The sequence below is a fragment of the Alexandromys fortis genome, unplaced genomic scaffold, assembly GCF_014885135.2.
Source record: "Alexandromys fortis isolate MF-2015 unplaced genomic scaffold, M_Fortis_MF-2015_v1.1 scaffold_87, whole genome shotgun sequence".
Classification (NCBI taxonomy): Eukaryota; Metazoa; Chordata; class Mammalia; order Rodentia; family Cricetidae; genus Alexandromys; species Alexandromys fortis.
The window spans coordinates 650,025-676,962 of NW_026067971.1; the positions used below are offsets into that span (position 1 = coordinate 650,025).

General features: G+C 41.2%; 1 protein-coding gene across 1 annotated transcript in view; it reads left to right on the forward strand.

Annotated features, from left to right (window-relative positions):
* Positions 1-26,938, forward strand: part of LOC126509694 (M1-specific T cell receptor alpha chain-like) — a 499,818-nt gene that overhangs the window by 92,996 nt on the left and 379,884 nt on the right. Inside the window, exon 3 of the mRNA XM_050155766.1 lies at positions 6,911-6,916. Within this exon, the coding sequence (XP_050011723.1) occupies positions 6,911-6,916 (6 nt within the window). The remainder of the gene's footprint in view (positions 1-6,910; positions 6,917-26,938) is intronic.

A 26,938-nucleotide genomic window follows, 5' to 3' on the forward strand; every position in this document is an offset into this window, starting at 1 on the left:
AGCCTCCTACAACAAGATACCTTCAAAATATATATGTTGTTTGCCATGCAGTGATGGCACATGCCTTTAATGCCAGTATTCAATACTTGGGAGGCAAGGCAGGCAGATCTCTGAGTTCGAGACCAGTCTGGTCTACAAAGTGAGTTCCAGGACAGGCATCAAAGCTAAACAGAGAAACCCTGTCTCTAAAAACCAAATACATATGTATATGTATGTATGTATATATATTTGAGATATATACATACATTATTGTGTGTATACATATGTGTGTGTGTGTTGGTTTAGCTTAGCAGACCCCAGAATCAAATATCTCTCTGTAGGCAAAAAAAAAAAAAAAATCAAAGAAAACACAATAATATATATAATCAAAACTGTCTATGTATGTTCCACTTTTATATGGCTTATTTTTTATTCTTTTTATTACTTTTACTGTCTCTTTAAAGACTTTGTCTTATTTCTTAATACTATTTACTTATTTTATAGCTGTCTATACTTTTTTCTTCTCTTTCCTAAGCCTACCTACATTTTCCAAGCATACTGTGTGTTTAGAGGTCTTTTATATCTGAATCTGTCCTATTGTACATCTGAAATCCTTTTCTGACGGGGAGCATTTTAAAATGGTAAGCAGTGTGGTCTCTGAAGCCCTGCATGCTGACTCTGCCCCTCTTGGCCTTTCAATATGGTAGAGATACATTTACAACCAGCTCTGAACCTGCTCTGAGGTATGGAAGCAATGATCATACCTCAACTCTGAGAAGCACTGTGAAGCACATAAACTTTTTTTTGTCAGAGTGAAAGGTAACACTGCCATGCATCATGTTGTGCAGTCTGCAAATATCTCTGTGTATGGCAGCAGGGATCTACCATGCTCTCCTGGCTCTGTATACCTAGGAGACCCATTCTTGCCACTTGCCCATGCTAAGAGTACTGAGCCACATAGCCATTCTCTCAGCTATGTTCCTCCTGACCCTGAGTGGGCATACAAGCACCCAGACTAAAGTGGGTATCAGGCCATGCAGGTTAGTCCCAAATGCTTAGGTGCCATTTTCTAAAAGAAGACTGTGTGTTCGTTTTCCAGCTGTCCAGACCTGAATAATCACACAGAAACTATATTAATTCCAACACTGGTTGGCTGATGGCTCAGGCATATTTCTAGCTAGCTGTTACATCTTAAATTAACCCATTTCTATTAATCTGTGTATCACTACAAGGCTGTGACCTACCAGTAAGTTTCCAACGTATTCCTCCTTCAGCAGCTACATGGCGTATCTTTCACTCCACTTTTTTCCCCTGCATTCAACTTAGTCTTCCCACTTATCTCTATTTTGCCCTGCCATAGGCCAAAACAGCTTCTTTATTAACCAATGATAATAAAACATTCACAGCATACAGAGTGGAATCCCATATCAGTTAGCTTACCTGCATCCCAGGATAGACGTGACTGCAGGTTCCCAGGGAATTCTGATGGAGTTGGTATTTGAGAGAAAGCGATGATTTGGGGAAGGAAGGTAGGAAGTGAGTATGATTACTGGAAATAAGAGCATGGGTGAAAGTAGGCCTCAGCAGGTGATCTGCTATGAAGCCAGAGATGAGGCCAGGACATTGTATTTGGAGGAGAGGAGGACAGGTGAAGATCTGCAGTTAGCTTACCAACTCCTCTGACTAGAGTAGCCTATGTGTACCCAGGGAGTGCCTTCTCAAAATGGGGACTGCTTCCCTGGGCAGAATCTAATTTTAACTTTTTTATTGTGACTAACCCCATGGTAAAAATGTGAATGCAGGTATCATTATTTTAGTCTGATTTGATTTCCACATACCTAGCTATTAATTTAATAGGTGAGTAAACCAAAATACAAAAATAACCTAAAAACTAAATATTGAAGGAACAAATCAATCATTCAGTTAGTGAGTATATGAAATGAATAGGCATGTTATCAAAAGTACCAACTGCCAACAAAAATATTCAACATTTTTGCCATCATGGAAATGCAAAGCAAAACTATGTTGAAATTTTATTTTGCCCCATTCAGAACAAGAATCAAGAGAACCAAAAAAAATGATATGGTGGATGTGGAGAAAAAAGAAATCTAATATGATGGGACAAGACCATGTGGAGGTTCTTCCATCTTGTATTCTTGTTAAGGCCATTTAAATTTTAACTAGAATTTAATCTCCTTCATGGGAAGACTTGTGCAAATTTACCCAACTCTATTCTAATACTCAAGCTCAAGATGCACCAGCCAACTTAGCTTCTGTTAAACACCCGCTTATGCAGAACCTTCCTCTCTAGCTAGCTGCTTATCTTAGCTTCTGTTAAAGTGCTTGCTTGTACACACTTCCTCATGCAGCTGTAGATAAAGATGCTAAAATGTGGTTTTGGCTTTAAAAACTCCTTACTCTAAATGCTGGATGCTATAGTTGGGTCCTGAATGCCTGAGTGTAGCCCAAGCCAACTGGAATAAACACTTTAGGTTGGCTATTGACTGTGTCCAAGTGGCCTTTTCTGGTGGGCTTCCTGAAACAGTTATACACTGTGGATAGAAGTTCAAATTAGTCTGGACACCACGGAAAATAGTGCGGAGGTTCTATAAATACCTTTCTATAATGAGAACATCTGTGAGACAACCAAAAACATTTTCTCAATGAACAAAGTCAATAGAAATTCTATGTCACCTCAGAATACAAATTGCTGCATAATGTAACAATTGTTATACATTATAAGTATTGAAGCTCATATAGAATGGTAAGGCAGTCATTACAACTCAACAGTACTCTTGAAACCCAATCATCCTGACACCCCCATACCAAATCCAACTTGTTTGGGGTCATTGTAATGTCTGTGTAACAACAGTCAAATCCAGAGTGCAATGACTACTGCAAGATTCTACACCTGTTAACAAACAATAGGATATTTCTAGCCTTTTGGTATTCTGTACAACTTCATTTGTGAATTCTACTGGGTCACATATTTTGATACTTGTTGGGGACCCTTCCCCAACTATCTCGGTTATGGATGACCCTGGGTAGTGCCGCAGAAATCAGGACACAGGGGGTGCAGAGTAGGAGATACAACTGCATACTTTATTGCAAAGCCAGTACTCTTTTATAATACTCCAATCACAATCCAAGCTGGGTTCCCATAATACTTGGAAATAGTTACATAAATTAATAACTTTGTAGCAAATAATTGCAAGAGCTTCATGTCCTAGTTAATCTAGACAAAAAGCCTGGTGTTATGGGAATAACTTTTGCTGTTATATAATATGTAAAAAAAACACCTCATCAGAAGACAAACCACAACCTAATCAGAGCCTTTGAACTACAGTGCACATCTGTGTCCTCAAGGACTGACTATTGGCAAGGCAGTCTACTGATGGAAGAGGTTTGCCTCCTCCTGACTTGGGTTGCCAAGCCTGTCAGCAAGAATGCTACCCCAAGTCATCCCTGCACAGAGTTTCAATGCCCTTCAAAGCTAGCCCTCCACAGACACTATGGGTCATATTCATTTATGTCCATTTATTCTGTTGTCATGCTGAGTTGAGAATATTAAACCCGAATAACAACTCATTAGGAAAGGTCATATGTATCTTGGTATCAAAACTTTCTGGTATGTAACAGGACATTAAGGAGACATCGGTCCTTCACCACCAAAACAGAACCATCTGCTCTGATAAAAGGGGATATCATTTAAAGGACATTGCTGAAAGAACAGCTAGTTTATTGAGGACATGCCCTACAGGGCAAAAAGAGCAAGGATAGAATAAAAATATATTATATCCTTGATTTCTTCTAGGTTTTCACCAGGGCTCTTCTTCAAGATTCTAGAATCATCTTAATATGCCTTCTTCTCAATAATGCCACTTTCAGCACAGTGTCAAGTAGAGTAACAGGCTGAGATGTCATTTGTTAACAGCCACACTTTAGTTCAAGCACGTTTTCTGTTCTTGCCTTACTTGGCTGCGTTACTAGCTTCGAGCAATGCTGTGAGTAGCTGTGGAGTATCCATCAAAGTAGAAAACAAATCTAATCACATGATTTGGTCCTGCACGTACCAGTCAATATTCTTTCAGATGTTAGCCCATAATGTGCAGCAGATGCATAGTCTAAGAGCAGAGGCCCAGAGAGCAGAACTTAACCGACCCCAAATTAATGCACCAATATACAAATCATATGTAGCTTTGAGTCACTAAGATATAGCTAATGTAGCATTGAGTGCTTCTGCAGTCAGCGTGGCTGACATACAAAGTCAAGTTCCTGGTTTTTTAAAAATAAAAATAAAAGTCTTTTATATTCAGATGCTGCTTCTCAACTTCCTGCTTACTATCTTATCAAGAATCTCATGATTCACTGATTGCTTAGACAAATTTCTTAATTGTATCACCTACCTCTTAGTTCATACCCTTCCAGTACACCACCACTCAGACTCAGTCTAAAGCAAACATCTAACTTGATCGTGTCGCTGCTTCAGGACCTCTATAGCTCTCTATTGTGCAAAGGAACGCGTCTCCTCTCCTGGTCCCTGTGACTTTTCCTCCTTAAGGCCATTTTCACTGCATGATTTCAGGCCAATGAGCTCAGTCCAGCATCTTCTTTTACACGTCATTCTTCATAAGCCTTGAAAAGCACTACTCATTAATGAAACCTCCACAAATGTCACATTCTTTCAAAAAGCTTTTTCCCAATCTAAATGATATTACCAAATTATGAAATTGCATTTACAAATCAAAATTATAGGTGCTTGCCCTTTTCTTCTCTCAGCATTTTCCAGGCAGTTTTACATTAGCACATTTCATCCAATTATCCCCTTTGCTGGCTCTTACATCCTTATTAAATCATGTTCCTCAAGGATAGAGGACATTCCCTATCCATCTGGTTAAACTCAGCTCTAAATACCATTTCCATCATATATGTAAAAAGCACTTACGGCCAATCCCCCATGCACCTTGACAAGGGATCCTTCATCAATGAGCACTGGTTTGTGCTGGAAACATTGAAATTCAAGGATACTTGGAGGTGTCTCGGGTTCATTCTATCTCTCAGGTCAACCCATAGCTATGCTTCCCTCTCTTATAACTGCCAGTTCTTCCGTAGGTCAAAACCTAAACAGAAGGCAACACTCCAGGTGTGCCCTTCTGGATACCATCCCCTTTGTAAGCTGTGGCAAGGCTTTTCTTCTGAGTGAATGTGTTAGGAGAATTGAGTATTTGAAAAGGCCAGTCTAGATTCCGAGTCAATACAATGATCATGATGTTATTCTAATGTTGAAGGAAATTATTCTTATCTCTTTGAGGCTTAATAAGCTAGTCCTCTGGAAAGAAACCCATATTGTCTTACAAATGGCATGAGTTATGAGATGTCTCAAAGAATAACCCAACAGTCTGTGATCCTTGAGTGTTCCTTTAACACTCTTGTCATGAATCACCCCATTGCTTTCATCTTATTTGAGGAGTATAGATTGTGGCACCCCTCACACAGAACAAAAGTATACAAAGAAAACGCATTTGCACTACAATTCCCATTTGAGGAACCAACAGCTATTCCCAGGGCCAGGGCCCTACACCTTTACTGATGTTTGTGGGCAGATACACCCTCATTCTATCCCCACCACAGCCATACCCTCAAGCCACTGTGCTAGTCACCTATATACACACCCACACATTTATCTAATATTTGGAAACTGCGAATTCAAGTTTTTCCTAATAATTTCTAGGGTCACTTAGGTGATAAAAGATCTTTCCCTTGGAGTACTTGCCAGATTGGCCCAACGAACACAGTCTAGTGGGGTGTAGTCATAGCTTTGCTCCATGTAAACCAGAGTCTGATGGCAGCACATTGCAATATGTTACAAGTAGAGTACTTTAAATTTAATACTACACGACAGAAACACTCATCTTTAATTTGGTAAAAGTAGGTGCACAACAAATGTTTAACTCATGTCCCCTTGTCTTCTGTTTCTCTACTATTCTGACTGCAAAATTATCAATTGTAAAAAGAGATCGTTGTTCTATTTCTGAAGAGCACTAGACTACGTAAATCTTGATGGTGAACCACACCAAATAAAACTGAAGAACTAGGAGCATTCAGAGCAAATCACTTTCCTGTCTCCCCACTGGAGGGCAGCATTTCAAAAGGCAAAAATCTTTCCCAGTCTCAAAGCAGAGTCATGCAAGATGGGGGAGGGTAGGAGATAATTAGTTTCTGGTGGCCCCAGTTTCTTGTTTGAAATCAAAGTACTAGGAACACGTGTTGCAGCCCAGAACTGCCTCTTGCAAAAGAGCACTAAATTCAGTGACTCTGGCCACCTGTTGACAGGAAGAAAAGATGCTCCTGAAGCTCTCTGTGTTGCTCCTTTGGAATCAAGTAGCTCGTAAGTTCAGGAGAGCTTCAGTTTACATAACAGAATTCATCAAGACAAAAAATCTCTGGAGACATGTCATAAGTATGAAGGGAGGTGGGAGGGTAGATTGGGAGACAAATAATGGAAAGTAGACTCACCTCAACTTTGAAAGGAATCCTTAGTCCCTTGTGCCTTTGGGGTTTCTGTCTACTAATATGTATGATCTTCATACTGTGGGTTTCACACTGTCTTCCATCCAGTCGGCATCCTTCCATCATCCTTCCACCCTCCTCCATTAACTTTCTGGTCCTCTGTGATCACCAGTCTACTTTTAGGGCCACAATCTCGTTTGTAATTTATACACAATGCAAGAGCATTCAAATTTCTCTCTGTGTGTTTTGCTTTGTTTTGAAACAGGTTTGAGCACCCAGCAGTTGGAGCAGAATCCTCAGTTTCTGAGCATTCAGGAGGGGCAAGATCTCACCATGTACTGCAACTCCTCAAGCACTTTCCCTCAATTTTACTGGTACAAACAGGAGCCCAGGAAAGGTCCTGTCTTCCTGATGACATTAGTCAAGGGTGGAGAAGTAAAGGAGCAGAAGAGAATGACCGCTAAGTTTGGTGAAGCAAGAAAAGACAGCTCGCTGAACATCATCAGAGCCCAGCCTGGGGATGCTGGCATCTATTTCTGTGCAGGAACACATTGCTCTTGTGGCTGATGCTATCTGTCCCAAAACCCTGCAGCTGCAGACTCTTACCACCTTGCTTCCTCAAGCCTCTAATTACTCCTCATTCAGCTATAGCTATGAACAGTGTCAGTACCCAACCCCCTCCTTGCCTCATAGACCCATTTTTTTTTCTGCCATTCTATAAAACATAGACCACAGACACAACTCTTCTCCTATGAGATGAGGCTGTGGATATGGGCAGTTATAAAAATCAATAACAATGTGGACAAACAGTCACCCCAGATAAGTCTTAGTGGGGATCAACATTAGAGACTAAAGGAAGTTATCAAACAGAAAGCTCCATTATTCAAAAACCCAATACTCATTTCATACTCTGTGTTATAACTTGGGCTTGCCTGTAAAAAGATTCTGACCAATGAGATCACAGATCTGCTTTCATTTTGTGGTAAATCCTAATGCCTAGTCCTCTCTGTCCTCTTTTCCTCCTGCCATATAATGTAGTAATCGTTTTGTCATGAAGAAAAGTACAAGTGTACCTAAGACTCCAGATCTACCCCAACAGAACCCAGTGTCACTCTGTGGATCAGAGCACAAAACATTTTAATTTCTTTATTTCTTCCTTGACCCACTGATAATTCAGTAGAAAGTTGTTCAGTTTCCATGACTTTGTAAGCTTTCTATTTGTTTCTGTTGTTAAAATCCAGCTTTAATCCACAGTAGTCTGATAAGATACAGAGGGTTATTTCAAATTTCTTGTATCTGTTGAGGTTTGCCTTGTAACTGTGTATATGTTCAATTTTGGAGAAGGTTCTATGAGGTATTGAGAAGAAGGTACATTCTTTTGTGTTTGGGTGAAGTGTTCTGTAGATGTCTGCTAAGTCCATCTGAGTCATAATATCTGTTAGTTCCATTATTTCTCTGTTTAGTTTCTGTCTGGACAACTTGTCCATTGGTAAGAGTTGAGTGTTGAAGTCACTTGCTATCAATGTGTGGGATTCAATGTATGTCTTAAGCTTTAGTGATGTTTGATGTGGGAGGATCTTCTGTCTATGTGTTACTTTCATTGGTTAATAAAGAAACTGCCTTGGCCCTTTGATAGCACAGCAGCTTAGATAGGCGGAGTAGACAGAACAGAATTCTGGGAGAAAGAAGCAGATTCAGGCAGTTGCTATGATTCTTCGACCCAAGATGGATGTAGGCTAGACTCTTTCCCAGTAAGCCACCACCTCATGGTGCTACACAGATTACTAAATATGGGTTAAAGCAAGATGTGAGAATTAGCCAAGAAGAGGCTGAAACTAATGGGCCAGGAAGTGTTTAAATGAATACAATTTGTGTGTTGTTATTTCGGGTGTGTGGGAGCTGGTCAGGACAAAAAGCAGGCCTGCTTGCCTCCTCACTACAGATGTTTCTTTTACAAATATGGGTGTCCTTACATTTGGGGCATATATGTTCAGAATTGAGACATCATTTTGGTGGATTTTTCTTTTAATGAATATGGAATATCTTCTCCATCTCTTTTGATTAATTTTGGTTTGAAGTCTATTTTATTAGATATTAGGATAGCTACACCAGCTTGCTTCTTAGGTCCAATTGTTTGGAAAATGTTTTTCCAAACCATTACTCTGAGGTAATTTCTGTCTTTGTTGTTGAGGTATGTGGTGTGGGACAATTCTATATTCTGTCAATTATGTTTTAAATAAATGCTGATTGGCCAGTAACCAGGCAGGAAGTATAGGCGTTACATCCAGACAGGAAGTAGAGGTGAGGCAATGAGGACAGGAGTAGTTTGGGAAGAAGGAAACTCTCTTTGCAGTCCTGTCCAGACACCAAAGAAGCAGGATGTGACCAACCCTGCTGAAAGAGGTACTGAGCCATGTAGCTAGCATAGATAAGAATAATGGGCTAATATAAGTTACAAGAGTTAACCAAGAAGCCTGTGCTAATGGGCCACTCAGTTTATCATTAATATAGACTCTTTGTGTGATATTCTTTGGGTCCAAACAGCTGTGGGAACTGAGCAGGACATAAACCCCAACAAGCCAGCCCTCATGTTATAGGTATGTTTCTTATATGCAGCAGAAGGGTGGATCCTATTTTCATATCCATTCTATTAGCCTGTGTTGTTTTAATGGTGAGTTGAGTTCATTGATACTGAGAGATATTAATGACCAGTGATTGTTAATTCCTGTTATTTTATTGGTAGTGGTTGGGGCGGGCATGTGTGTGTCTGTGTGTGATTCTTCAGATTTTGCTGGTGTGAGATTCTCTATTGCCTATTTTGTTTGGTTTGGTTTGGTTTAGTTGGTTTTTTATGGGTATACCTAACCTCCTTGGGTTGGAATTTTTCTTTAGTATCTTTTGTAGGACTGGATTTTTATGGACAGATCATGTTTAAATTTGATTTTGTCATGAAATACCTTGTTTTTTTTTCATTTATGGTGATTAATTAAAAGTTTTGCTGGCTATGGTAGTCTGGGCTGGCATCCATGGTCTCTTAGAGTCTGTAATGCATATGAGTTACCTGACCTCCACTCAAGAACAGATCATTCAAAGGAAATGCCTGACATTCCAAGCATGTAGATAGGAGCACCTGCCATGTACTTTCACCAGGACACTAGACAAATGCCAGACAATCAGGGGTCTTAAAACCTCAGAAATACCTCACCCTCACCTTTACTACTATAAAATCCTATTCTAATTGAGCTTGGGTCTCTCTGGTAATTCCAATATGTTGGACATGCAGAGAGATCGAGTTTGCAAACTTGATTAAAATAAAGGCTCTTTGCTTTTATATATGGGACTCAGTTTCCTTGCTGGCTTTTGCGGGGACTTTGCAGATTTGGGCCTAACATTTGAGGGCTCATCCTGGATCCCGCAAAGCCCGCTAGGACCACCACCTGTAGAGCCTTCAAGTGGCCGGTTAAGTTTTCTGTGTTTTGTTTCATGTCTCCATGCCTCATGTCTGCCTGTGAATGGGCCTAGGAACTGTAGTGCCTGAAGATGATTTGCAGACACGCAAAAAGATCACAGGCTGGGCTCTCAGGTGGACATTCCCAGGGCCCTTTGCAGAGGGTGGTTCTCTCTGGGGATGCATGCGCGTAGTGGCCTCTCAATTCTGTGGTGTGACATGCAATTAGCATGGGGAGACATGCGGGTAGCATGGTCAGTTCTCTGGTGAGACACACGGATAGCAGGTCTTAAGTCTATATATAGACTCGCAGATAGTGGGATCTCATTCCGATAGAGGGGAGAGTCACACCCGCCAAACAGCTTGAAGCTGTGTCTTTGATTTGGTTGCTTGAAGCTGTGTCTTTGGTTTATTTGGCGCCATTGTCCTTCCTGTTTATTGTCCTTTACGTCTGTGTATTGTGTGTTGTGCTTTTGTCTTGACTTAGACTGATGCCGACAGACTCAAATCATGACTTCTTTGACTTTGATATTGAGATCACTTACAGGACTTTAGAGATAGGACTCTAAGTTTAGGGGTATATTTTCCTTGCTGCCTTAAACATTTCATGAAAAGGAATCTGTGGCCCCAAGTATGTGACTGTGGGGCAGTGTGCTTGTGTGGATGAGTGGCTGGGCTATGCATCCTTGTTGTTGCAATGTAGCAAGGCTGCCAGGCACAGTTGTAGGGGACAGATATATCCCAATAGGATTTCAAACACTAAACAGAGAATCTGGGGTTAATTGCTATGACTTGGAGAGGTTAACAATCTTTTCCCCCACGCTGCATTCCTCCCATGCTCGTGGATTTGTTCCCTCCACTTGCCCTAGGGGCTGCGTACCTCAACTTCTGGTCAAACCTGACCTAGGTTTGGCTCTGTGGGTCAATATGTTATAAAAATCTGTCATCTGGCTACGAGTTATTATTGGTTAATATATAAAAACTACTGTTGGTCTCAAATGTTTCACACTGGTACAGGATTTTATGTGCTGTTCTTATTTAAAATATTGTAGTCATACATCATATACCACTGAGAAAGACCACAAGAAAGACTTCGGTAAGAGTTTTTATATTGTCTAAAAAGCAAGAAAAGGGGGGGGGGCGTGTAAAGTATGTTTGCTGTGGATTTGAGCATAACACTTTAATTTGTATTTTCTTTATTGCTTCCATTTCAATTTTCAGATCTTGAGTAATTTTGTTCACCTGTTATTTTTTTCTTGGCTTTCTTGGCATTCTTTAAAAGATTTATTGATTTCCTATAATTTTTGGTTGTCTTTCCCTCAATTAGACTAAAGAAGTTTTTCATTTCCTCTTTAAGGACCTCTATCATCTACATAAAGTTGTTTTTAAGGTCATTATTTAGTGTTTCAACTGTGTTGAAATATTTAGGTCTTGCTGCCATAAGGATAGCTGGAGTCTGGTGGTGGTGCCATATTGCCCTGACTACTGTTGATTGTATTCTGACACTGGTGTTTAGGTATCTGGGTTTGGGATGACTAGAGATCCAGGCGTTGACTTCTGAGCTTGTCCTTGTTGAGTGGTGTCTCAGTGTGGGTTTCTATTACTGTGGAGAGATACCACTACGTCACCTCTAAGCTTTCCTTACTTCCTTTCCACAAGTTGGAAATTTAGCCCGGTGGGATCTTATTCTGAAGTGACCATTCCCTTTATTCCATTTCTTAATCCGTTTATCTTCTTCAATTCAGGATTTAGCTCTATCCTATTCCTGGTGCCTCATTTTCCAATCTGTACAGTTTGTACTTTTATTTGCTTAGCTTGCTTCTTTTCAATATAAATCTTCATTAGAGTTACCACTAATAACCACACAACACAGTCTATACTGGGATATTTTGAGATTTCCTCTGCCAAGGAAATTAATCCAAAACTCTTCACTTTAGCCTTAGACACACTTTTCAGACAAGAGCAAAATCAGCAACATTTTTCACCAAAATATCACAAAACCAGTCCCTAGGCCACATACTAATACTCATCTCCTCTAAAACCTCTTGATCCTCACAGCTCATCAAATCACACTCAGCACCACTGTCTTCCATACTTCTACTAGTATGGCCCATTAAGCAGTGCTTAAAGCATTCCACTGCTTTCCTAACCTGAAGTACCAAAGGCCAAATTCCTCCATACAAGAACATGGTCAGACTTATCACAGCAATACCCCACTCCTGGTACTAATTTCTGTCTTAGTTAGACTTTCTATTGCTATGAAGAAACACCATGGCCACAGCAACTCATATAAGGAAAACTTTTAATTGGGGTGGCTCACTTACAGTTTTAAAGGTTCAGTCCATTATTATCACGACAGGAAACATGGAGGCATATAGGCAGACATGGTGCTGACTACATCTTGATCAGTAGGCAACAGGAAGTGGACTGAGACATTGGGCAGTATCTTGAGCACAGGAAATCTCAAATCCTGCTCCCACAGTGACACACTTACTCTAACAAGACCATGGCTACCACAACAAAGTCATTCCTCCTAATAGCGCCACTCCCTATGAGCTTATGGGGGTCACTTACATTCAAACTACCACAGATGGATGTTTTATCCCTTGGTTTCTGCAGCACGCCCGCTCCCGCCAGCAGAAGAGACCACCGCAACAGGATTCTTCTCAGAACACACTTTATTGGAGCACTTACACTTGAGGTTGTAGAGAGGCAAAAAGACCCCGTCTCGGTGAAGCAGAAGAATATATAGGGTGCCAGACAAAGCCCTGACGTGTCATCAACCCAATGGCTCAGGCCAGAATGGAGTGATCGTGCTTAAATTATGATTGGCCAGATCGGATGGCCAGATCGAAAGACTCCCCGCGCTGGGGGGAGCTCGCGCGCATGCGCACAAGTTGTCTGTCAAGTTTGACGTGGAACAGCAAATGGCGCCCAGGCTCCCTGTCCCCAACATGACAGCTCCACGTGCTACATCTCCGCGCGCTACAAGTTTCTGTTTCTTTAGCCTTCTAGTCTTTGTGGCCTGGATTTCTGGTGGCCAGCTTGACCTCTGATCTAGTACAGGGTCTCTGGGAGCTGGCCTTCTGGCAGTTAGCTTGGCCTTAAGTGCAGCAAGGCATCTCTGTTCTTCTGATTAGTGTGGCCTGCACCTGTTCTGATTGGTATAGTCAACACCTGAGCAGCAGGAGCCCCTGCAGTGGTGGCAGGGCTTGGTTTCTGGGCTGGCAATGAGGTGGGAGGGTCTTTGGGAACAGAATCTAGAGACTGAGGCAGTTCTGACTGGTGTGGCTTGCACCTGAGCAGGAAGTCGGCTAGAATTAGAGAGAAGGACTATCAACAAAAATGTTGATAAGACGGGAGGGCTTGGGCAGTGAAATGGATCTTAGGGAACATAATTTAAGGAATTGGGCATTTCCACTGACAGGGAGGTCATTCACATGTTCTTCTAACTGGTGTGTCCTGTATGTGAGCACTGAAGACTGCCAGGCACAAACCATTTTAAAAAACCACTATGCCACTGACTTTCTTGCTATTGTAGTCAAACAATTCTAGTCTATATAGTAGCTATAGACTGGGATGGCTTTGTGGTTTCTCTTTACATCTATAAGTGTTGATGGGTGTACAAAAACATTGTACCTTTTATATAAAAAAACTTTTTATGGATGATACATATTTCTCAAAACATACTATTGTTTAAAAAAAGGCATTTCGGTAGCACAGCCTCTCTTTTTAAAAGCCCACATCAATTTCCTACATTCATGGAAGATGTTGGGGTCCAGTTTCCTCACCAGGTCTTTTAATAAAGCCAATACCAAGTACTATACAAATTATGGATGCCATATCTTATGTTTTGTTCTGTTTTTTGCATTTGATTTTAAAAATAACATTCCATTTTTTATAATTGAACATTAGTACAGCAGCCGAATCCAGAATCAGCCCTTGAAAGATCTAGTGCATGGCATGCCTTTATCATAGGTTTAAGGGAAAATGTAAATTTATAAATAAGAAAACGGTGGGTAGAGAGGGGGCTTTGTGGTTAAAGGAATTGCTGCTCTTGCAAAGGACCCAGGTTTAGCTTCCAGCATCCGCATCACGTGGCTCAGGACTTCCTGTAACTCTAACTATGTAGAGTAACATAGTTACTGTGTTACTGTGTTATGTAACTATGAATGTAACACCCATTCCTGGACTCTCAGGCATCAGAATAAAGGAACATGAGCGGGGCACACACACACACACAGAGGGGGAGGAGTGAGGAGGTAGTGAGGGGAGGTAAGGAGAGAGGAAGGGGGGGAAGGAAGGAGAAGGAGATTAAAAGAAGTTTTATTTTTTAAAAAGGAAAGAAAACCGTTTTAGTCTTCCCTGGTGCATGGGAAGGGATTCCCTTTCATCTAGCACTGGCTTTAGGAAATCTACTGTGAATTCTGTCTGTGTCCCTTGGAGATATACATAAATCTGTTCAAAAGAAATAAGCCCTTTGCCAGTTTTATTAACCTACAGATGTCTTTCTCAAGGTCCTGGGAGCCATAACTATGAAATGCCATCATCAACAGATGCAGTGTCCCTCTCACTCTCATGGGCAGGGAAGCAGATCACCTTGGAGGTGCTCTCTCCACGTTTAAGACTTACCGCCCGTCAGAATGAATTATTTTTCCTTCAGAAGAGTGACATTCACAATGTAGCTGGCTTTGATCACGAGGTAAACCAAGACTGGGTCAAACATGCTATCAGGCCCACTTACTTTAGAACTAAGCTGTTTGTCTTGAAAAATCATAGGCATGTGGTCTACCCAGCTATATGAAAAGATGAGATGTCTTTCAATCTTCCCCGTTCCTTTAGTAAATTGCCTGGGATATGCACACATTCTGACTTATTGCTTATTAAATAATAAAACTGTTTTCATTTTCTTCTACCTTTTCGGAGACATGTTCTTAGCTGCAAAGGCCTTGTTTTCATTTTCCCCCTACAAGACTCCCCAGTGCCTTTTCATAGTCACTGTGCTTAGGACTCTATCCCTTTGAAAAGCTATGCAGACACTGAAAAAAAAAAAAAACAGTGAAGGGTGCCTTACTGATTGTGTAATCTGAGGGATTACAAGATCTGTGCAAGGTAAGTGAAAGTGCTTAATTCGTGGAACTTTATAAGGATTAGCAACATTTTGTGAATTGCTTACCACAATCACAACTTTCATGAGATCCGCTAAAATTTTCATCTGTATCCTGCTATGTATTCTAAACAGAGAATATATAAATGATGCAGTTCCTTCTTCCAAGGAACTCACTCATGGTAACAGAAGGCTGTCTGCTAGTTCCCATAAGCACCATTCCCTCGAGGCCAAAATCCTCTGATTTCCAATCTCCCTTTCAAGGAGCAATGAAATGTTGCACGTGCCTGTGCCTTCCTGAAAATATGCTGTTGGCTCCAGGATCAACACAAATGTCTGGGGGTATGCAGCAGCCCTACTGTGTCCAGAAGACATAGTTCACAGCAGTCCTCCCCTACCCTCTGCTTTTCACTCTTTCTACCCCTTGGTCCACCATGTCCCCTAAGCCTTGGGGAAGGGAAATGTGATATAAATGTCTCACTAAGAAATGAACACTGTACAGTCACATGCAGGGCCATTGTATCTATGAATTCACAGCAGCTGTGGTTGTCTGCACAGACCAAACCAACCCACATTGCAGCATGAAGTCGAGAGGAACACATAAGGGCTAATGCCTCGCTCAGGAGCTACTGGTAGCTGATGGTTGGGGGAGGAAGACTTGGTTTTCTTTGGGGTTGTGGGCCCAGGAAGGTTTCTCATGCCCCTGTGGATGGTAACATGCCCATGCATATAAGGGCGAAACTAATTAGTCTAATTAGACTCAGTGGGTTATTTTTAAAGAGAAAATAAAAATAAGAAAATGTTGTGAAGTTGGGATGGAAGGGAAATGTGGTAGGGAGGGTCTGGGAAGAGTAGGAGAGGAGGGATGAAAGATGGATATAATTGGATACATTGCACCTATGAGTGAAACCCTTAAAGAATAAGTTAATTTTCTAAGTTAAAAAATTAACATAAGTGTATGGCTGCATTGTTGCTCAGAATGTGGTACTAGCGCTAGGTTTACTCCTTGAGGGGGCAGACTAACCAGAGAAAGAATCCCTTGTCATTGAGGAGAAATCCTGACTACTACAGAAAGAGAATCTCTGAAGCCTGGAAGAGATAACATTGTAATCTGAGGATGGGACTGTAGTGGTTTGAATGAGACAGCCTTCCCCATCCCGAGATTTGAATACTTGGTCACCAAGAAGTGGCACTGTTTGAAAGGAATAGGAGATGTGACCTTGATGGAGGAAGTGTGTCACCAGGGTGGCCTTGAACTCACAGAGATCTGCCTGCCTCTGCCTCTCAAGTGTTGGTATTAATGGTATGCACCACCATCCCCTGGCTTATGAATTATTTTCTTATCTCTAATATTCAATATTAAGCTTATATTAAGCAAAACAATTTGTTTGATTTTATTTTATTTTAGTCTCTGTGAATCTATATTTCTTAGTATCAAGGCCAAATAAAAGATTTTTGTCTTTGTCTAGAAAACAAAAAGATTGTTCTTTAGAAATTATGACTATATCACAGGGTCAGAAAAATAAGAAAAGCAGAAGGCATAACTAAAGAAAAATAAAGCATAGCTGGGAAGAAGGTGACGGGGAAAGACAGGAAGGAAAAGGCAGAAGACTGCTTAGACAGTGCAGCAGCAGCAGCATTCGGCTCTGCAGGGGAAATGAGAGACTGAGGACAGAGGCTGCCTTGGGTGCTGTGTCATCCTATCCTGCCATAGTGGCACTCACAGCGTTTACTCCCCAGAGGCTGGCAGGCCCCACAACCACAAGAAACACCGAGTCTCCAGACACTGGCGCTGGCTGAGAACTAATGTTCTAATGTTAAGAACTGAGACGATAGAAAAGAAACAATCTTTTAGGGTCAGTATGCAGTTATGCATCTTATGTCCTGGACTATTATTTATCATTTGATGATATATTCAGTAAGCTACATGGAATATAGAAGTAAGAATGAGGTGTAATGTTTATGTAAACTATTCACAAAGCAGAAAAGTTTCCAAAAGCTGATCATGACCCATGTTTTATTTAGCTTGGTCAATATTCTTACTCCTAATTGATATATATTGTTTTCTTTCCCCTCTAAGTTTCTGAGTCCTTGCTCTTTATAGAATACTTATAAACACCCTGAATTTAATTTTAAATTATTAAATAAGTTCCCAATCCATGAAATGATACTCCTTATTATCCTCAAGCAATCTTTCCCTTTCTTCCTGATCCCCTTCCTTCCCCCTCACACACACACACACACATTCACACATACACTCACACGCACTCACATACAGTCTCACACACACACATACACACTCACACACACACTCACAAGCACTCACATACAGTCACGCACACTCACACACACATACACACTCACACACATTCACACATATACTCACATGCACTCATATACAGTCACACACACACTCACAAGCACATGTGCAGTATATAAGTCCAACCATAGTTAAAAGCTCTTAAAGGTCCAGGAGTGACAGCTGCTGAATGTGTTTCATGAAATTGAAATGCAACAGGTGTTGGGTCCAGGGGGGTCGCACAAAGATGAGAACACCACCAAGTCTAATAAACCAGAAGCAAACTTAAAAATAATAAACAAACAAACAAACAAACAAACACCGCGGGGCACAGAAGCTTACCAGCAAGCTGACACCACAGCCAGAGATGGTGTTTGTTAGGTTGTGGCAAAAGGCCAGTTTCTGAACCCATCTTTTTATAGCAGGGGCACCAAGCATTAGGTCTGAACAAAGGAATTTTTACGATCTTGCTCCACCCCACGGGTTAGTCAATGGAGACCCTAAGGGGTCGGGGGAGTGAGTTTTAAGATCAATAGGTAACTAGACAGCTATCATGAAATACGTTCCAGAGCCGAAAATCACTAATTGCAAGAAAACAGATGTCTTTAGCAATTAGGTAAAAAAAAAAAAAAAAAAAAAAAAAAAAAAAAAAGGGACTGCTAGTAATATCAGAAGGTTAAATTGGTTTTTAGGCTGTAAACTTAGAAGACAGCAGAAAGTTTTTTATACTATCTCAAGGTAAAACTTAGATACAGACTGCCATACTTTATAACCTCCATTATCAGAGCTCATTAGTCAAACCAGCGTCTGTATTAATCCACTGTCTCTCCTGGTACCTCCAGGCAGTGTATACTGAAGCCCCATGCCTTCCCTTTGATGACGCCAGTTGCCCATAACAGAGACAGTGCCTAACCCAGAGGTTACTCATCTCTGTCTCCTAAAAGTTAACTCAATTCATATCTATCATTTGTCAAGGATGGCCAGGAAACTACTCTCAGTTTGCAGAGAGAAACTCCATCCTTGTAAATAGAACAGCCAGTTGTAAAATGAAATGACTTAGGCTGATGGAGACTTCTTAAGTGTCTGAGAAAATAGCTCACTGTGGATGATTGATGTTCTCATTCTCCTGGACTTATAGCTTTATATTTCTTTATTTCTACATTCTTATTTCTGTAATCTTCATTTTTATTTTTTATTCTTGAACTATTCATAGGAAAAAATTTAGTTGCAAGTAATATATAGAATACATATTAATAGCTGAGTTTATTTTACAACAATGTGTGTCCTCGTGGCAATGATAAAGATATGGAGAAGCCTTTTGTTGGGACTCCCATGGATACAGATTCACTAAATTAAGAGCATCCCTGTTGGAAGCTGGGGAGATATCGTTGGCTGAATGAGGAGAGGGGTACCCCACAGTAGAGAAAAGTGAAGGGAGAAAACAGTGGATTGCTTGAGCTGGTGGGCCTTGTACTCCATATGGGAAAGTAGAGAGGAATTCTCTATTCCTGCAAACCAGGAACAGCAACTTTTGCAGCAGCACCCACAGGCGTCTCTTTTAAGTTTCTTGAAACTTTCCCAGGAACTCAGATCACACTTCAGCAACTACTGGTCCAGACACCTCTAGCTGTTGTGGTATCTTATGTACTTGGTTGGTAGAGAATTCTTTCTCTGACTCTCAAACTGCCCATAAGTTTTCACTTCTCCCACTCTTGTCACAAGTGTGTAAGCCCGAAAGTCCTGTACTGAAGGCTCTCCCCATTAATTCAAGGGCATTCTGCTCCGTAGGTTGCGCTAAGACTGATGCATTGGGTAAATGGAAATGAACATAATAGGACATCTTTGCCTTGGGAAATGTGTGCTAAGGTGCCTAGCTATGAAAAGAGAGGCAGAAATGACTGTCTCTAGTTAACATTAGAAGTAGCAAAAAGAAACAAAAAGGTCTTATGTTTCTATGAAATGAGGGATTTGAGAAGATAAATGTATTAATGTGAACAAATGTAGGAATAACAGGTTTTTAACAAAAATTGTCATTAGGAAAAATTACTTTCAACATAATTTTAAAATACCAACAAAATAGTGAATTGTTACAATAAAAGTATTAAAAGATACGCTCCACAAATTCCTATAATGATTACCCAGCAGTCATTATTAGGAGAAAAGAGTTCATTACACATTCTCATCTTTATAAATACTGAACACACATACACACATGCACATACACACACACACACACACACACACACACATCCCAGCACAGTCTATATAGACAAAACTTTGTACATATTCTTCCAGCAACTCATGCCCAAGTTAAACAAATTTCTTGAATGGTGGTGATTGAATCTCTGTATTCAGTGATTCTGCATGAAGAGTGTCAAATAAACAACAAACAAGGCTGATATCCAGACATTCAACATTTATTATGTCTGAACACAAATGCCAGCATGTATTTCAACAAACTTCATCCCAAATGAAGAGCCCAGCCTTCATGCGTCTATCTCAGAATCTTTCCACTTCCAAAATTCAAGTCTCCTGATCTTATGAGGTTATGCAAACATCAGCTCCTGTAATGAACACTCAGCAGGGATGAGAGTTCCATCTCATTCTAGCAGCTCTGTGATATGCTTTAGCATCATTTTAATAACATAACTTCCTAAACAGTACAATTCCTTACTGCATTATAAATACACATCTTTATAGTTGTAGATAAGTCCTCGCCCTTTATCAAAGAAGCATTTTTATCAGCAGCAGCAGCCAGAGACTATTACAGAAAACCATAACTGGTCAAAATACGGAAAACAACTGTGTGAGATACCAAGTCCCAACTGATATATCTACAACATAATTCCTGCACTCAAGGCTCAGAGAACATCATGGAAAAGGGAGTGGAAATATTGTTAGAGCCAAAGTCTATTGTGGGATTGTGACAGGGAAACTGCGTTCATGGGATTCCTACAACATGGCTACATCAACAAAACTTGAGCAATTCCAATACCAGTTGACATCCCAATGTAGATGGGGGAATCTCACAGGGCCCCAACCCTAGAAAGAGGAAAAGCTACACAGAATTAACAACTGATAAGGGAAGAGAATGAGTCTTTCTCAGGGATGAGCCCCTGGTTGATTACCCAATAATGAATGCACATAATTCTGATCCAGGGTCAGCCGTGGAGGAGACGTGTGCATGAAGACAACACTAAATAAACTCAGCAGGTTATATTTACATGTTTGCTCATTTATCAGTGTATGTAGCAACAATGGTTAAAGAAGAGGCTGAGTTTGGGATGGCAAGGGTAGGAGGGAGGAAAGGGGCAATGGTGTAATTATATTTTTAATTCACTTTCTATATTTTCATACAACATAGTTTGTTCACATTCTTTCTCCTCTCAGCTCCTCCTAGATCCTACCCACCTTCCTGCCCACCTAAATCATGGTATAATAAATTCCTTTCAAAGAAAATCAACTACAAAAAAAATTGTCAAACCAAAGCAAAGGAAATCATGCAAAAATGCATGGATTCCATTTTGTGTTGGCCAAATCCTTCCGAGCATGAGGCTTGCCCCAGACTGTGGTTGATATTCCAAGTGTCTCTCTGTCAGAACATGGTCCAATAATGGAGCCATATCAGGAGAATTCTGAGTGCTTGTGAGAAAACAGGATAAGAGTCTCATGACCTCAGTTTCTTCAAAACATAGAATTATTCTTGGAATGTGTTTTTGTTCTCCTCTCAGGCGTGGAGTATAGGAATGGGTTTACTTTAGATTATTTATTACAACTGTGTGGAGCCTATTTCCACCTTGTCTATCAGTCTGAGAGTTTGGAGGTTGCTCAAAATGGTTGACAAGAGTAGCTGCATGTCCCAACCCAGGAGGTGATTACTCTGTTCTTTTCACATTGAGATAGCTCAAACAAGTAGATTCATTCCATCCTGACACGTTCAGGATATGCAAATGTACTTCTGCTCCTTCTTTTGTAATTATGAGGTCGCCTTCAGGATAGTGGTCTAGGGTAGCTTCACTGCCTAAATGGAATTCTATTGATTTGATGTCCCAAAGTGTTAAAACAATCAACTGTTTGAGTTTTGTATCATTTGTATCATGCTAATAAAGTTTTTATTAAATTCTCCCTCACTTTTGTATTGGATATAAAAGCATATAGAAAATAAAAGTGGGCGATTTCAGTATTCACTGGAATGCCCTCGTGGTATTTTCTATGGTTTCTGTTTTACTATTTTCACGTGCATCTTTGTATTCTTTACTAATATTTCTAAATACCCACACCCCTACCCTGGTAAGAGGTGTTTTTGTTGAGGCTGGTCCCCGACACAACTGGCTATTGTTATTTGTTTATAAACCTCTATGGAAAAACATGTTTCTGCCACTCTGTGACTCCCTTGTGATTGTACACTTCACTCATGTGAGTCCTGTTAACCGTCAAAGTATAAACTGTGTGGTACTTTAAAGAAACTTGGCTAATATAGGAGACCTTAATCTACCTCATTTATTGGCTTCTTTCTCACAGGCTCCACTGCCACCTAGAGCAGTGACATCACTCCATCAGAGAAAAGTAATTTTACCTCTTCCAGCAGGCATTAATTACAAATAACTTCTTAGTTCCCCTTCTGAATGCTGGGATTTTATCTGACTTGAATTTGCAAGTCCCTGTTATTCATATAGGCAACATCCCTGTTATGTCTGAAATACAATTTATATAGAGTCATCTACCACCACTGGCTCTTGTAATCTTTCTGTCTCTTATTTGGCATAGATCCCTGAGTCTTGAGTGGAGGAATTTAATATAGACATCCCATTTAGAGACGAATGCTCCAAGATTTTTTAGGTACATTGTCCAGTTGTGAGTCTCTACATTAATTTCAATGATGAGGGTTGAGTGAGGCACTGATGTGTATATAGGTATAGCAATACATCATCAGAGTCATTTTATTGCTATATTCATTTAGCAGGATAATAATAAATTTCCCCTAGAGTCTATGACCTATCTAGTCTCAGGTTCTCAGCCTCATTAACAGGGTCAGATATGGGTTCTGTCTCTTAGAGCGGGTGAAATTACCTGGCACAAGCAAGAAGAAAACACGGAACATGCAACAAACCCTCGTAGAAGTTTATTAGAGGGAGTGCATACTGATCTGGGGAATCAGTGTGCAGAGAAAGAGGAAGATGGCATGTCCAGCTTTTTAAAAGCTGCCTAGCGCATACGCACAGGGGGTTGGTGTGACAAAGCCATACGCAGATGATGGGCTCATGCATGCATGCAAGGGTTTAGCTGAATCATGTGGATGGAACTATGCATGTGTGCACATGAGTCATGTGGGGCCCTTTAACATTCAGGCAATTGTCTGAGGGCCTATCTGCACATGCATGGCTCTAGAACCTGGAAGTGCAGTCTTACTTGTGGCTGAATAATTATATTCCACCTTTTTGTTTATTATAAAAATTTGGGGGCTTGGGGACTTAATGGGTGGGAATGGGGGTCATGACTGCTTCACACTGACTCTGTGGGCATTGTTGCTGATTTTGTGGGTGTCGGGGAGTTGAGCTGCTTGACCATGTCTTGGGGTAGCTGATTACTATTGTATTTATCCGGGTCTGAGGAACTGGCTGGCTGGCAGCTTGGACCTCACAAGATGCTGGAAAAGCAGAAAATTATGTCTGGAAAACATTTTGGATCCCGGTGATTAAGAGAGGAGAGTGCCAAGATGGAAGATAGAGGCGGGTTCTTTCAGGGGGAGAATTTCCCAGGGGTTTCTGAGACTAGGAATGATAAAGGAAGAATTAAATGATACTTATTCTGGGCGATTCTGGTCCATTTAGGTAGGTCCAGTTGACTCCCTGGAGCTTATGAAAAAAATGTTTGAAAAGAAATAAATTTTAGACATATTAAAAGCTTATGATTATGATGATATATTGTTGGAATGGAAGATGGGGGAGAAGGGAGAAATTACTACAAAGGATAATTATTAGACCCTTTAATGTTTTACCTGAAGTAAATCGTAAGGCTTGCTTTTCTTTAGCATTATGGTATTACCTTAACATCCAGGAAACACTGCTGCTATCTGTTATGTTAAAGTCTGTTTTGTGAGTTTTTTTTTTTTTTTTTTTGAGTTTGGGGCTGCAAACTTGTTTTTGTTTCTTGCCACCTGGGCTTTTGACAGTCCTTGTACCTCTGGCTCTATGTTTAATGATGGTCTCTGTAACAACAGCTGAGTGGTTAACTGGAAATTTAAGCATGACATTGGCAATATGGAGAAGTTGGTAATGCAGATAGGAGAAAGAGGAAGAGGGAGAGTATATGGAGATTTTTGCATAGGACAATTGAGTAAGAATGAGACTTTTATTTTTCTGGAACTGGAGAAAGAATGGCTGATCTTGGTGCCCTCTGGAACTTAAGGGAACAGGGCCCTGTTTGAGTTATCATATACAATGGAGAATCTTTAGCTGGAAGGGACAGCTGAATCCAATGAGGAAGTCCCTCCAGCGTGGCAGCTGTGAGAGTTACAAGAATTACTTTAAAGGGGCCCTGCCATTTAGGGGAAATGGGTGAGGGGCATTGGTCTGATCCCCCGTTTTAATCAGTGATGGGTATGATTTAACACATGGTTGAGGTGATGAGTAGTTGGTAAAATCCCATAATGGGGAGTGAAGATGGAATAACAGCGGAGTAAGAAGGTGATCAGGAATGAGAGAAGTTTTAAGTGAGAGGCCAGGGGTTAAAATTAGCCACCCATACATAAGTTCAAAGGGCAAGATAAAAAAGAGGACTTTGGGGGGGAGCCCAAAGCCTAAGAAGGGACAGAGACAAAAGTTTTACCGAGTTGCGGTGAAGCTCCTGTGATATCTTAACAAGAACATTTTTTAAGGAACAGTTAGTTTGTTCTACATTCCCTGAAGACTGAGGGTGGTATGGGGTATGAAAATGCCAGGGAATGTTAAGAGCCTTGGAAAATTTTGAGAAATCTGGGAAGCAAACTCTGTGATATTATCTGACTGAAGAGAGGTTGGAATTCCAAACCGGAGGATGATTTCTCAGAGAATATCAGAAACTGACTGGGCCCCCTTATTAGTGGTGGGAAATGCTTCGATCCACCCAGACATTGTGTCCACCAAAACCAGGAGAAATTTAACTCTTCTGACCATAGGCATATGATTAAAATCCAGCTGCCAGTCAGCTCCTGGCCTAGTGTGTGGGAAAAGGGAAGCTACAATATTTGGTCTTGGGATCTGACTTTTTGACAAATTTTACAAGAGGCAGTAATAGATTTTAAGAATTCTAAGTCCTCAGGGGTGGGTTGGAGGTGAGCCTTAACAAAATGAAATAGAGATTTGCTATTAGGATGAAAGAGCTGATGTAGGTAGGACAGAATTTGCTGGGTGTCAGGGGGTTTCTGTGAGAATGTGGGCTGTATTGTATGAACCCTCCTGAGGTGATTGAGGTAGGTTTGGGCTCTGGAATGCTACTCTTCTAGCTGCTTGCTCAGCCTCGTTATTTCCCTTGGAAATAATGAAACAGTCCCCTATAGCTTTGGGGAAATGGGAGGCTTTTAACAGGTCCATAATGTAACCTGAGTTAGTTATGGATCCTCCTTTTCTCATACGAAGGCCACGCTTCTTCCAGATAGCTGTGTGGGACAGGAGGATATGAAAGGCATATTTGGAGTCTATGTAAGCATTTAAAGATTGTCCCTTTGCCTACTGGAAGGCATGGGTAAGGGCAGTCAACTCAGCCTGCTGATTAGTTGTTTGGGCAGGGAGTACCTGTGCCTCCACTAACCCAGTATCTGATACTATGGCATAGCCTGCTCTATGGGTCCCATCACATAAAAAGGAGTAGTTTGCCCTTCTGTATATGTGAGGAGTGGGGCAGTAGATCCTCTAGGGTCTCTATGCAGGAGTGAAATGGGGAATAATTAATGTTAGGCTGAGGTAGGAGATTTGGGATATTAAGGGGTGGGCAGCATTGGAAAGTGAGTGTGGCACCTTCTACTAGTGCCACCTGGAGGGAAAGAACATGGGAAGGGGGTAATGTTTGCAAGCCTTTGTTAGTTAAAAAGTGGGACAGATTGTGGTGGGAGAAGACAGTGGTGGGTGACCCAAAGGTTAGTTTTTTTGACTCATGAATAAGAAGCTCAGTGGCTACTAAAGCACATATGCAGGGTGCCCAGCCCTGAGTGGTGAGGTCCAGCTTCTTTGAAAGGTATGCTACAGGTGCAAAGGGAGGTCCCAGTTGATATCTTAGGACCCCAAGAGCATATCCCTCCTTCTCTGTTACATAGAGGGAGAAAGGACGAGTTAAATCTGGGAAATGAAGAGCTGGGGCCTGGATAAGGGCTTGTTGGAATCTCCGGAAAGGTTTAGTAATGGGATGGAGAAGGGGCTTATGCAGAGAGCCGAGAGCTGCCTCATATAAAAGGTGGTCAAGGAGAGAAAAAGATGGGATCCAGGAATGCAGGAAGCCAGCGATTCCTAGGAATGATAAACCTCTTCTTTTGTGGAAGGAGCTACAAGGAATTGAATTATCGTTTTCCTGTCTAGGGTAATAGCTTTTTGGTTTGGGGTAATAGTTAATCCCAAGTAAATGTCCTGGGAGGTAGCTAGTCGGGCCTTAGAAGGTTAGATTCTATAGCCCCTTTTGGACAGGAAATTTAAAAGAGTGGAGGTATCAGTTTTGCTGATCTCCAATGATGGACTGCAAAGTAAAATATCATCCACATACTGTATGAGTTTAGACTTAGGGAGAGACAGTGAGAGAAAATCAGAAGCTAAAGCCTGACCAAACATGTGTGGGCTGTCCCAGAATCCCTGGGGAAGGACAATCCGGGTGAGCCATGTGGAGAGGTGAGTGTCAGGGTCAGTCCAGGTGAAGGCAAAGATGTTTTGAGTTTGAGAGCTGAAAGAAAGAGAGAAAAAGCATCCTTGAGGTCTAGAACTGAGAAATGGGAGGTTCCTGAGGCTGAAGGAACAACAGCAGAAACTAAAGGGACAGAAGTAGAAACTGGGAGAATGGGGGTAGCTGTCTGCTGAGGTTGAAATGGTGGGGGTTCATTAGCTGGGTCCAGAGTGGAAGTGGAGGGTTCTTCCAGTACAAATGGCATAGCCAGTAACATGTGAGCAGGTGAACAACTTGCAAGGATAGAGGGCTTAGGCTTAGAGCCTAAATAGTAAAAGCTTGGATGTAAGGAAACTCTTTCCATTTGCCTGTGTGCTGAAAGTAGTTAGAAAGTTCCCATAAAAATATAGGGATCAAAGTCCCATTAGGCAGCCAATTTAGATTGCCATCTAAATTGTAACAAGGCCAACTTTTGAACAAAGATGGACAAGTGTGGAAATCTGTAGGTAGGGCATTAAGGCCTGAGGTTTCAGGGCCTCTAAAAGGCATCCCAGAGGGGGAGGCTGGATTGATGGGTTTTGATAGCTTGCTACCCAAAGCTGAAAACATGAAAAACTCGTGAAAAACAGCGACACCACAAGGCACACAGGGAGACATCTCTTGGATGTGGGCAGGGTGTGAATCAGCATGTGACCATCACAAGACCCATGGGAGGGCATGCCCTGGACACAAGTGGAATGGTAAGGCCTGG